The sequence below is a fragment of the Brienomyrus brachyistius genome, chromosome 7, assembly GCF_023856365.1.
Source record: "Brienomyrus brachyistius isolate T26 chromosome 7, BBRACH_0.4, whole genome shotgun sequence".
Lineage (NCBI taxonomy): Eukaryota > Metazoa > Chordata > Actinopteri > Osteoglossiformes > Mormyridae > Brienomyrus > Brienomyrus brachyistius.
In genome coordinates this window covers 21,602,911-21,615,928 of record NC_064539.1, presented here as the reverse complement: position 1 = coordinate 21,615,928, position 13,018 = coordinate 21,602,911, and the positions used below count along the sequence as shown (strand labels likewise).

The window sequence follows — 13,018 nt, the reverse complement described above, 5'->3', positions numbered from 1 at the left end:
GGATGAAGCGTCTGTCCGTATAGCACTTTAAAAGTGGAGTGGATGTATCTCGGGTGTATTTGAATGCAGTGATTTTTTTTTCTTTACACTCCTTGCTGTATACCAGGGTTGGACTGGGATTAGAGACTGCCCCTGAGCTTCGGGGTCTCAAACAATAAATTCAGCTGGGAAAGTGACCAGTATGTCAGTTGGTCAGTTCAGCTGAGCTGAATATATACTCTTCTCGTTTAGTCCTTATGGAGAAAAAAATGCAACTTCCCAAGAGTGCGACCCACTCTGTTCTTAAAGGGCCAGGCAGTCATCTTCGCATTTTTAAAATGTCCTCCAGACATTCTGACAAACTCTCATGTAAAATGACCATAGAAATTTAAATTCGCACGTCTGCATTAACTGGTCCTAGCCCGAACTTATAGGGCTGATCTATTTATTATACATTGCAAGGTGTGGTGCCTCCTTACGGTCTACCAGTACCACCGCGGGGTTTAAACCAGGGGAAGGGTTTTAAATTAATACCACGATAATATTTCTCATGACATTTATCTAGAAGTGACGCCGTCCTTCGGGGTACGTGTCCGGGGCTTATTCCACTACAGTACTCTACAGGTCCACCGCGGCACTGCATTACATGGGCGTTTTCGAATGGTTGAAATTTCAGGAATTTCAGTTTTGCGAGCACCCAGCAATGGTCTTTCTTCCCCAACTCCAGCATTATATAGCTATTATTCCAGGGGTGCCCAACTATAGGGTTTGCACCCGTCCCTTGCAATACAGGATCGTCCTACACATTCGTATATTCCTCCGTCATACTCACATTTTTCATAGTATTCTTCAAACTTACTCACAAAACATGGGGAACTGCCTTCAACCATTCACTACAGTATAACCACTTATGAACTGAGGGGTGACCCACCGACATAAAGGGTGAGCTTTGTAACGGATCCTGTAGGCGCAAATTAAACTTTTCATCCAAACCGCGTATATTTGGACTGACAAGCAAAACCTCGCAACTAGTGAGCGCCTCCAGTGAGGGAAACGGTGCTGCACGTTAACTGGACTCAACCTGCGCAGCGCGCAGTCGGGCCGGAAGGTGTCTCCTGCCAGAGAAGGGCAGCCACGGCCATAGCAGGCAGCAGGAGCGAGTGCATGGACCCGGGGAGGAAGTGAGGAGGAGACACCGCTTTAATCCGCTGCTCAGTAGGAAAACGCCGCTTCATTCAACCTGCAGATCCAGGTGTGCGCTTACCTGCTGGACGGGTGTGCGGGGAGATACCGAGTACAGGTAACCCTGGAATAAGTGAATAAGGGACAATGATCGGGGGAACTTATTGAGCGGGCAATCAGAAAGAAACTGCGCCAAGTCAGAAACACCTGCACCTGGAAAATGGCGACCAGACCGACACGGCTCTAAACTGGCAATATTTTAGGAATAAGGCTTTTTAAGGACTTTCGGTGAGATCGTGGACTGGGACGACATGTCAGTAAATGAGCTGTTCACGAAGGTGAGTGTGATTTTTACAGTGCGCTCATGTTGGGCAGCTGGGCGATTATGCCGGTGTGTTACATGAAGCACCTGTCCTAGGACACCATCAGTTGCATCTTCGCAATTTCCATGACGCTTTCTTCTTGGAACTATGAATTTCAGGAAATGTGTATAACCTGCTTCTAAAACTGGAGGAAGCTTTTAAATGCGGCTTGATCTGCGTTTGAACCCTGGACTCGAACAATTCTCGTGTCCACCTACAACTTTTATTTGGGAGTGTTCTCAGGTATAGCACGTTTTAAAGTGTATACGTTTCAAAATTGTAGCTGGAGGTGTAAAGAACAATCCGCGTAACCGGACGGCGTTTTTCTCCTTGTTTCACAGGTGCAGCAGGTCTGTTTCGGTCCGCATTAGATCCAGTTTCGATCCAGTTTCGGTGTTTATTGGGATCTTCCGCAAACTCCCCCACGTTACTCGATACGTCATATCGTTTCTACTTGTAGTGTTACTTCTGAACCGGAGACTTAATTTAAACAGCTTTAACCTTCAACAAGACTGCAGTGGAGACTTTTTAACACAGTGAAACATTAAACCGGAATTCGTTACAATACGTGAATTTTTCCCAATCTCAATTTGAACAAATAAAGATCACAAGTAGGAAACTGATCATTAAAAATATATATTTAGTTCCTAGGTCTAAAACATTTGACAGTGCTGTCGTGTAAATCTTTCAAACGGAGAAAAACGCCGACTTTCCATTAATCTGACAGGTCATAGTTTGATCCTGGCACAGGCTGCGTAAGGTGTGATCGTTCCCCTGTGTGAATGTCTCGTTTATCAGCTGCACATGGCGCTGGATTTCATCTCTGCTCTCAGTATCGCACTGAAATGAAAGGACCTGATCCTTATCGCCGATATACCCTTCCTGATAACCTTTTACGGGAGTCGCTGATGAGTGTTTCTGGGCAATTCACGGTGATAAAATGATGTTGTGAAGCAGTCTGGGAGCAGGTGTGGTGACCTTGGATGGTGTCTCTGTGAAAAAACTGGAAATCCCACATTTAGGCGATGCCTCGGGCAGTCTGTTCTCAGACCTAGGCCACGTGGTTTTTTTTTTTTTGGGGGGGTGTCAGATAGAGTTTCGCCAAAGACTTTTTCCTTAGCATAAAGTAGCCTGTTCTCCTGCTGTTTGCTGCACCTCCATGTGGGCTGGGTTGTACCATGCGTTTTTTTGGGGAATTATGGAAATATTTATCTCCCTGGAACTCTGTAGGATACGGCAAAGAAAGCATACTGTATGAATAATACAGAACAAAATAACTTATAAGCCGTATGTTTTTACACACACATAATTAGTCACAAGCAATTGGTTACACAATGATATCACTATTAGTGGAGTCAAGATGTGTTTTTTTCCACCTTCATTTAAGTTCCCTGTTATAGGCTAGCCTGCAATTTTGCAAATTATGCAGTTTATTCCCATATATTCCTGTATATTACCATTAATTACGATTGGAAAGTTTATAACTTTGGAAATTCAAAAAAAATTTCAACCCTTATTATTATTGTTATTATTTCTGCAGTTGTTTGACATCAGTAAGTTGTGTAAATCGTTGTTTAGCTTTTATGTAGTGTTGTGTTCATAACCAGCGTTACGTAACTTGGTGCTGATTCACGGCCGGCTGATTGTGCCATGTGACTGGAGACTTTCCCCGCACTTTTTCACGCACTCCCTTCTTCCCTTGTTCTGCTTTGTAATTCTGAAAGTTATGCTGGCCAGAGAGGACTGTGGGGGGCCTGGCTCACTATCGCCCCCCTGCTGGCTGGGCTGTTGTAGCAGGTTCGGTCCCGGGGGTCACAGTAAGCTGTGTCATTTACGGAGTGCTCTCACGCCTGACAGGTTACGATTCCGACTGTTTCCTGAGCCTCATCATGAATACTTTCCCTCTGTGACTCACTCTGCTACTCTGACTTTTTTTTTCCTGGATGTCCATCTGTTTATCAGTTTATGGAAGCCTATCTGCCCAGTACGTCTCCATTTCCCATGGAGTCATATGCATTGTGATAAGCCTGAGCTTAGACTAGCCTCAGCCATGTGAGACCTATGAATAAGACCCACCAAAGCCTGGTATGAATGTATATTTGTCACAGAGGCAACACCTGCTCCAAATTAATCTATTTTCCAAACCTGCTTGTCCTCTATCCCAGATGCCATGGGGCACAAGGCAGGATGGGGGCACATGCTGTGCACACCTGTGGGTGATTCGTTCATTCCAGTTCACTTTAGCATGTTTTTGGACTGTGGCGGGAGACCGGAGAATCTGGGGTAAGCCCCACAACAGCACAGGGAGCACATGCAAACTCCGCACGCACAGAGCTGGGGCAGAGACTCGAACCCTGGTCCCAGAGGTGTGAGTCAGCAGCTCTTACCAATGTCCTGTATGAAGTGGCCATACTGTAAGGTCCTGAGAAACTGGTTTGGCTTTTTAATTAATTTTGTGGTTGAGATGGATTTTGCTGACCATTATTACTGCCGCTAATCCTTATCATGACCAAATCCACCCCCCGCAATGCACAGTAATTAATGTCTGACAAATGGTTGGCATGCAGTCAGTTGCTTGCACAGCCTGACTTGTTACCTTCTGCAATGGTTGATTTTCAATGGTTTTCAGCACAGTTTATTCCCCATTTAATAGTGAAAAGGGGTTGTGTGCCACAGGTTATTCCTGCACAGTCCCTGGCCACAATGCACAGTCCTGTGTCCTGTACTCCTGCACCGCCATGCTGACAGACTTTAAGCTAAGCGTCGCATGTGGTCGCCTTACTTTTAAAAGTTGATGTATGGCTTAGAGGTGACCAGCAGGCGAGCTGGTAGGCTCACTACTTGATTCTTTGATTCGCTCCAGGCTTGTTGACTGTGTGGTCCTCGCCACCTTGTCTCCCCTCTATTCAGCCACACTCTGGCTATCGGTTAGGGTTTCCTGTAATGCAGTGAAGCAGTCTGTGAATGACGACACTGTCCATTCAGTCAGCATGCCTGCTCCTGTTCAGTGCTGTCTGCAGATGAAACTGGAATCAAAACATGCACAATATATCGAGTGACATGCCGATTGTTATCGGCGGATATTTGTTATAAATCAAGACTTCTGCGTCTGATGTATCAGTCTTTACTGATATTTACTGATATTGCTGATATTGCTGGCTGATATTTACACTTACACTCCTGCTTTTCGCTGGTACTTGTGACTAGTGACATGGTATATTGCAACAGCAATAAAGGGTTTGAATCAAATTAAGTCAGTATTCAAAGTTGGCAGTATTGAAGCTCAAGTCCATCCATCCATCCATTTTCCAAACCGCTTATCCTATTGGGTCGCGGGGGGTCCGGAGCCTATCCCGGAATCAATGGGCACGAGGCAGGGAACAACCCAGGATGGGGGGCCAGCCCATCGCAGGGCACACTCACACACCATTCACTCACACATGCACACCTATGGGCAATTAAGCAACTCCAATTAGCCTCAGCATGTTTTTGGACTGTGGGGGGAAACCGGAGTACCCGGAGGAAACCCCACGACGACATGGGGAGAACATGCAAACTCCGCACACATGTGACCCAGGCAGAGACTCGAACCCGGGTCCCAGAGGTGTGAGGCGACAGTGCTAACCACTGCACCACCATGCCGCCCTGAAGCTCAAGTCATAAATATTAAATTAATTGAGCTGTTTGTGTTGGACGAATTTTCCGCGGTGGAGGATTTTGTCAGCACACTCGCCATTTAGAACCTCACTACAGTCTCCCAAGTCGGCACTAATTCAGTGATGTCTCTCTGTCTGCAATATATATATCGGGGCTCCATACTGTGGTCATTTAGTCGCATTTTGCGACCATTTTTGGAGACACTGCCACTATACAGTACATATCTAGGCTCACCAGGGCAGCTTGCCTTTTTGTATTTTTAAACCATCAAAGTATATCGCATGAAACACCAAGAGGGTGCGAGGATCGGTTTGTACGGCTGGATACTGAGAACCAGTTTCAAATTAGAAATGGTTCGAACGTTTTAAGAACTCGGAATTTCATTAGACATGTGAATACGGTTCCACTTATCGATTCCTACACGCGCATTTTTAAATCGGACCAGGAGGCTGGTGGACCCTGAGCTCTTGCTGGGTGTTGGCATCGCAGGTCCCCCTGCGCGTTGTTCCGTCCCCTTAAGTGGCTTAGAAGGAAACCGCTGCCCCTCCTGCTCCCCGGTTCCAGCGGCCTCGCGCAGCCATTCCAGGTTCCGCTGCTACTGGCCATGTTGGTCCTCCAGCCCGCAGCGCTCCTCAGCCACCTCGGCCTCCAGAGCACAGCATGCGCCCTGGTGTTCAAGCAGCACAGCCTCGGCCTCGGCCTCCTGCTCCAGGTAGCAGGAGATCAGCTGCTTGCGCAGCTTCTCCAGGGTGCGCCACCTCCTCTCCAGGTCCTTCCGCAGTTGCCCCTCTTCCCCATATAGATCGCGGGACTCCTGGGTCATCTGGTCCCCCAAGCTGCAGCACTGCTTCCCCTGACACGGCCTGCCACCTCTGGCTGTCGCACTCTTGCTCCCAACTGGCCAGCTCGCCACGCAGCTGCTCCAACTCACACTGCTCCTGCTCTAGAGACTCACGCAGCTGCTTCTGGTCCTGGTGCTCTGAGACCGAGGCCACAGTGGCTGCACTTCTCCTTGGTGCTCGTGCTGTTCGTGGAGCTTCTGACCCTCCTCACAGCTGGTGAGCAGAGAGCCCGCGATGGTCGGTCAGTGGTTTTAGTCTGCAGTAGTGCCTGCCTTCCTCATTCGGTGATGTCGTCATCTCCGATTAAAGTCCAGTGGGCTGGCATGAGCAGCTTGAGGATGCACTGCAGAAGGCCATCATTTCCTGCACTGCGCCACTCCAAGCTCGTCTGATGGCAAGTTTAGGGTGGGGCTGACAGGCAAGAATATATACGGTGTCCCCTCCCCCGTAGCCTCAGCAGACTAACTTCTCCTGGAAGTTCTGGGCTGGCCACACTGCGAAATTGTTGCTGCCATGTCATCTGATCTGCCGCTCCATGGCCACCTTCAAGTACGCAAGGCTAGAGCGGGCTCGCCAAACTATTGTGAAGAGCCCACTCCAGCAGCACCAGTGGGACTACTTCCAGCATCCCAGTAGAGCTTGGCAGACCCAGGTATCTCGGTGGCAGAAATGAGATGAGGCAAGACATGCAAATGGCCTGTGCTACTCGGAACCATCTCGTCGGCGCTACAATATTGTGGCGGTTATATATGAGCCAAGCCACCGTCGTTAATTTGAAAATACCCTGACGCTAAGACTGTAAACCCGTGTTTTTTTTCCGAAATTGCCTTCTGGTAAACCCAAAGTCCAGTCTTCATGTGCAGACATGTAAACCAGGTGTGTAATAAGCGGGTGTTTGTATGTTTTTTAAGCAGAGGGATCATTCAGTTTCACTAATTTAGCTTTATGTACCTCCTGGTATTAAGCTGTGATATGGATAAACGCCTCACTTATTTACCGTTTACCGATAATTAAAACCGGAGCTGCGTACCATCCAGTTTAGACGGCACAAACAGAACTGTAACTGAAATCCCAAGATAAAATAAATCTTGAAGCAACTTGGTTTTGTTTTAATGAAATATGAAAATGGCATTTTCTTCATGTAATCTTTGCTATAAAAGTTGAGGTTGAAGTCTTTAAAGAGAATAAATGTGTTTTGTTAGAAACATTTTGACCATTTTTTTTCTACAGTCAGAACAAAGAATCGATAAGATCCAAATTTTTTGAGCAGAATCAATTGGATTTGATGAGCTGAACCAAATCAGACTTGGAATCGGCAGAATTTGAATGATACCCACTTCTGTTGGGGTGTTTGTGTGAGTGAGTGAGTGAGTGATTAGAGTGGAGAGCAAACGGGAGACCGTCATCATAACAACTGGGCTTGGGGACGATTCTGTACAGGACGCCCTCTGCCTGTGTCCGGTCTCACTCTCGTTTGCCCCTTTGGTGACAGTGAAACAAAGCAGCATTTAACTTAGTGCTTTACGAGACTAAATCATTACTTTAGTTTCCATGACTTTTTCCTTTAAAATAAAACATCACATTGTTATTTCTGCAAATTGTATGTCTACTACCAAAGCATTTATCAGCAATACAGTTAAGATGGAAAACAAAATGAATATGTTTTGTTACATGTCGATTTAAGTGGTGCACCTACATTTTGTGCTGGTGCTAAAATTTTCAACAAGAGAACCAGTTCAACTAATGGAAAGAGTTACGATCTGGTTGCTACACACATTCACAAGATCTTAAGAAGTAACGTCACCTTCATCAGTTTCCCTACAGATTCGAGAAGCTTAGAGGTTAGCTGGGTATCGGTCTGAGTTACTCCATCAGCAGTCAATCCATCCTTTTTCTATACCTGCTTGGCTTGGCAACTCTGGGTGGAGCAACCCCAGCACATCACAGGGATAATGTACTAACTCCACACCTGTAGACCCGTCAGAGACTCGAACCCTCATCCCAGAAGTGTGAGATGACAATCCTAACCACAGCACCATTTACACGACAGCACAGCCTTGCATTGGTAACATTACACAAAAATATATTGGTTTTCGGAATTTATCCACATTGCTCCACCACCAGGACGAAGTCTTTGGTTACTTTTTTTTTCCTGATACAAAATATAGAAAGTTCCACTTGGGTGCTCTCCTGTGACTGAACACTTCACAATGGTGCTTTTGTGCTTAGAATTAATCAACGTTTTGAAAACAGTCGATCATATTAACTGTGCCGAGTCGCGTTGTCTCAGTCGGTGAGATACGACCTGTCATGACAGGTTAGAATCCCAACAGCCTATTGCTGAGATGGTGCCCAGATGTCAGCTCAATGGCCGTACGCTTTTGATGAAAATATCTGCTAAGTTTCTGGAATAAATAGAAAATTGTTCTCTGACGGAGCTAGGGAGGGGTGCACCAAGGGTACGCCACTGGGCCGCATAGATTTCACCCCCCAGCCTTTGCAAGCATACACACGCCTAACCTCCCCCCAGAGGAACATCCTAATTATAATCTTCAGACAAGCAGATGTTTATTTGGTAAGAGTATACACCACCATATGGAATTCGTGTCCTGTGCCCACTGTCATTCTGTTCATTCAGTTTATTTTTAGGCAGTTAACAGGTTAATTCCCCAGTGGCTTTTATTTCCTTCTCTCCCTGGCAGAGCAGGGCTAACCAGTTGTACAGCTCAGGTGTCCTGTCAGAATCGTACTTCAGTGTCAGAATAATCGCACTGTTCAGTCTGATCTCTTAGCTAGCCTTTCCCTTACTCTGGATGTTTGGACTGCACGTCCTTCTGGTTCTGGCTACTGAAGGACACTTGAAATGGTTTAGGCTGGTTGGTTTATTAGCTTTGGAAAGTAGCACTATTTAATGTTAACGTGGGATGTGAGCTTTGAGGTTGAAAAGGGACGATGTTCCCCGCGGTTTGGTAACGGTGCAGATGTCCACGTAGTCTCTGTAGAATTGACTGAACTCATTTTATCAGAGAAAACTAGCCATGTTACTCAGGACCCTGAAAGTAGTGATCAGTAGAACCAGGAGGCATGAACGGTTAAAGACCCGGTATGTGTGGCTCTCAATGGCTGACGTAGAGGGGCGGGGGAAATGAGAATCGTTATTTATGTAATAGGTGCTCTTTGTCACACCTGTGTCATGCCTTTGTGCCGCTGGTTGTGAGTTGGTGAGGTAAACAACTGGCAGGGTCGCAGGGGAGTGAGGTAGCCCACAGGTGGGACCCTGCAGGCAGGAGCTTGTAACGTCTGACTCCACCCATCTCTTAGCGTTTAGTGCTTAGTGTTTTCATGGTGTTCGAGGGCGGGGGCAGTGGGAAGCCAGAGGTGTCCTCGCACTCCTTAAAAAGCCTTTTTCATCGGTTGGGTTTTATTTAGATCAGTGTTTCCCAACCCAATCCTCAGGGACACCCAGACAATCCACATTTTTGCTCCCTCCAAGCTCCCAGCCGATCAGGAGCACCAAAATACGAGGTATGGGTGTGTTGGAACCTGGGAGGGAGCAAAAATGTGGACTGTCTGGGTGTCCCTGAGGGCTGGGTTGGGGAAATATTGAAAGATCCATCGTTTGCCATGACCGTGTGCCTCCACTCACGCACAGTGTGACCGTCTGGCTCCCAACGGAAATGCAGTCACTACTGCATTTCTCCTATTTTGAGGAGAGGCGGAGACGGCGAGATGACTCTCCAGCTGCACAGACACACAGCCGGGGGTGGGGCCCCCGTGTGACGCTCAGTGAAAGCTGATCAGCCAGTGTGCAGTCGGCCTCAGCGAGCCGGACCGGTCCTCCACATTCACCGCTCACACGTCTCATCCCTTCAGCGTTTTGTCCTGAGCCTCCCCAGTAACACACTGTGTAATACGAGAACCTTTATTCCTCTCCTCGTCACACACTGAGCGGGGGGGTTGGGGCTTCATGCTCTGGAGCAGCTTCACTCATCATTCCAGCTGCAGGGAAGATGAACTCATCCCACTTCACCCATCCATGCATGCATCTGCACTATATGGACAAAAGCATTGGGACACCTGGCCGTTACTCCTACAGGAACTTAGATGACATCCCTTTATAAATCCATAAGGCATCAGTATTGGTGTCTGTTGGGCCCCCCCTTTGCGGCTATAACAGCTGTCACTCTGCTGGGAAAGCTTTCCACGAGTTTATGAAGTGTATCTGGGAATTTTTGCCCATTCATCCAGAACAGCATTTGTGAGGTCAGTAGGGCTGCCACTATCGACTATTTTTCTGTGGATTAATCTCACTACTATTTTACCGATTAATCGATTAACCTAAACGATTAGTTTTCCTCCAGGAAGTTAAACTGCCAGTTTTAAGGTGATTTTTATTTTCCCAGCAACGGCCTGTATGTCATTGCATCGCTTTAGATAATGGACGCCAGCTTTTCGGCACTTTATGGACATTATTTTCGCCCGCAGCTCAGTAAGTTGACTAGTAATATGCCTGAAATATTAATGTGATGAATGTTGTGATGTTCAAAAGTTAGTAATATGTATACATTCGGTGTATCCTCATGCTTATTAAATTCTCCCCACATGAGACTGTTTTGATAAATCATGGAAGTGATTAAATTGAAGTCTCTCCATAGCTACATCTTTTGAAAGGGGAGATTATTATGGTAGGTGGACAAAACATTGGTGGTGTGGAGGTACTTTTCGCAGATTATTAGATAATTATTAGACTAGAAAAAAGATATTGCAATGCTCTCCGTACTAATGGAAATTTAAACATGAATAGGCCGCGTTTACAGTGATTTTGCCTTCTCTGGTGGTCCATGATCCAGAATAGCAGTTTCTCTTCAGGCACTTGTGTATAACGGAAGCGCCGCTTCGGTATGCCATCGATCTTTGCACAGTGTACAAAAAAGGTAATTTCACTGAGATAAAAACGATGCATAAATTTTAAATATTGATTGCACTTGATTAATCGCGCCAGCCCTAGAGGTCAGGTACTGATATTGGATGTGTAGGCCTGGCTCGCAATCTCCATTATAGTTTATTCCCAAGTTGTTAGATGGGGTTGAAGTCAGGGCTCTGTGCAGGCCATTCAAGTTCTTCCACACCAAACGCACCCAGCCATGTCTTTATGGACCTTGTTTTATGCAGTGGGGCACAGTCATGCCGGAACTGAAAAAGGCCTTCCGCAAACAGTTCAAACAAAATTGAAGCATAGATTTGTCAAAAATGCCTTGGTATGCAGAAGCAATAAGAGTTCCCTTCACTGGAACTAAGGGGTCTGAAAACCCCAAACTGTACAGTTAGCACAATGCAGTCAGACAGGTAAACCCATTCGTCTCATCCATTAGACTGTCAGAGAAGCATGATTCATCACTCCACAGAACCCATTTCCACTGCTCCAGAGTCCAGCGATAGTGTGCTTTACACCACTCTATCTGATGCTTGGCATTGTGCCTGTCGATGTGAAGATTGTATGTATCTGCGCGGCCATGGAAGCCCATTCCATGAAGCCTCCAGCACACAGACTGGCGTTAATGCCGGAGGAAGTTGGAACTTCTGGCAGCCAGATGTTCCTCTGCTTTCTGTGTGTACTGTATGTTTGCCTGCAGTGTGGTTGCTGTCTGCATTGATCGTTTAACTGCCTCTTTGTTCTTTCCCATACATGTTGGTCTCGTGGAGGAAGATCTCAACCATGAAAAGAGGAAGGTGGGGGGCTGGGTGGGGTGAAGGTTTCACTGTCGCCAGAGGTTGATTTCAGCCAGTTGAGTATCAAGAGTCACAATCAGAGGACTCAACTGGTTGATTGAAACAAAATCTTGGTCTGGATTGTTGTTTTCTACTTCTGAACTGTCCCTCTCTGACTGTCACTGCTAATGGCTAAAGCAAAGGCTACTAGTGGCACACTCACCTGCTTTGTAAACGCCTGCTAATGACCTCTGACCTCCTTTTGGATTGGTGATGGGCGGGAACGTCCTGTTTTACAAACCAAACGATGTGCCAGCCTAAATGACCGTGATTTGCATGTAGTGTCACAGCAAACCCAAAGCCTTTGTGTGTGAGAACTTAAAATGGAGACCTGCTCTGAAGGTCTGTAAATCCAGTACATCAAGGCTGGGTGGGGACAGCAGGTTGCTTCAGCCCTTTCGTGTTTGGGGTGCGGGCCGCTGTCCTCATGTACGCTGATTCTGGTTGGGGTATACAGCTGTGATCCCGCAAGGCTTCTGAACAGTTTCTGGGCTGACTTGGACTGAGTGATCTGAAAATCGCATCTGAGAGCTAGATATAGTTTGCGTGTGGTTCATGTTGTCCTCAGATCTCCTGCTTGGGATGGCCAGGCCTCCCAATTCATGGAGGCAGGAACGTCTCAGGTTCGCTGGCTACGCCGCTTAGTGGAGCTGTTGTCTGTTGGTGTATTTTTAGTTCCGTGTGGTTGGATATTAGTCAAGGAAAAGTCTGTGTGAAGATGTTGTCAAGTGAATACCTGCTTTAAAAGGGCAATGGTGGAACTGTTGGATATATCTGCCAATAAGGAATAATAGGAGCCAGGCAGCACCTTCTGTCTGCTTCGTGGTGTGTGTATCGTGCGGTATATTCTTCTACTGGGCCTTTTCAGGTTGACGTAAGGGGTCATTGCAGTGCTTTCTTAACCTTGTTCCTTGTAAAGCATGAACATTGCCCTTCTGCTGGTTATCAGATGTGCATACTGATAAATACAGAATCTCGCAGCATTGCTCTTCTACACCGGAGTGCTAATTCACGTCCCAGGAAATCCCCATAAAGCAATACCAAGTGAGTTTGAAGATGCCGAAGGTGGTCTGATGTACTCCAGGTTGGTGCTGACAACTTAGCTGGCCGATTTCCAGGCTCTTGGATCCGAGCTGAAAAGGCTTCTGACGTAGGTTGTGGTTCCAGTTTGACACCCCCACAGCCAGCTCTGTCTATGACTGTCATACCTGTGAAAGGCCAGCCGTT

The 13,018-nt window shown here is 46.8% G+C and overlaps 1 protein-coding gene across 2 annotated transcripts in view; it reads left to right on the top strand.

Annotated features, from left to right (window-relative positions):
* Nucleotides 1-13,018, top strand: part of myo5b (myosin VB) — a 44,449-nt gene that overhangs the window by 316 nt on the left and 31,115 nt on the right. Inside the window, exon 1 of one of the 2 annotated variants that reach the window (XM_049018554.1) lies at nt 569-1,499. The exons of the other annotated variant lie outside the window; for it this stretch is intronic. Within the exon in view, the coding sequence (XP_048874511.1) occupies nt 1,473-1,499 (27 nt within the window). The 5' untranslated portion in view covers nt 569-1,472. Of the gene's footprint in view, nt 1-568; nt 1,500-13,018 lie in introns of those variants that run through there. 2 annotated transcript variants of the gene reach the window in all.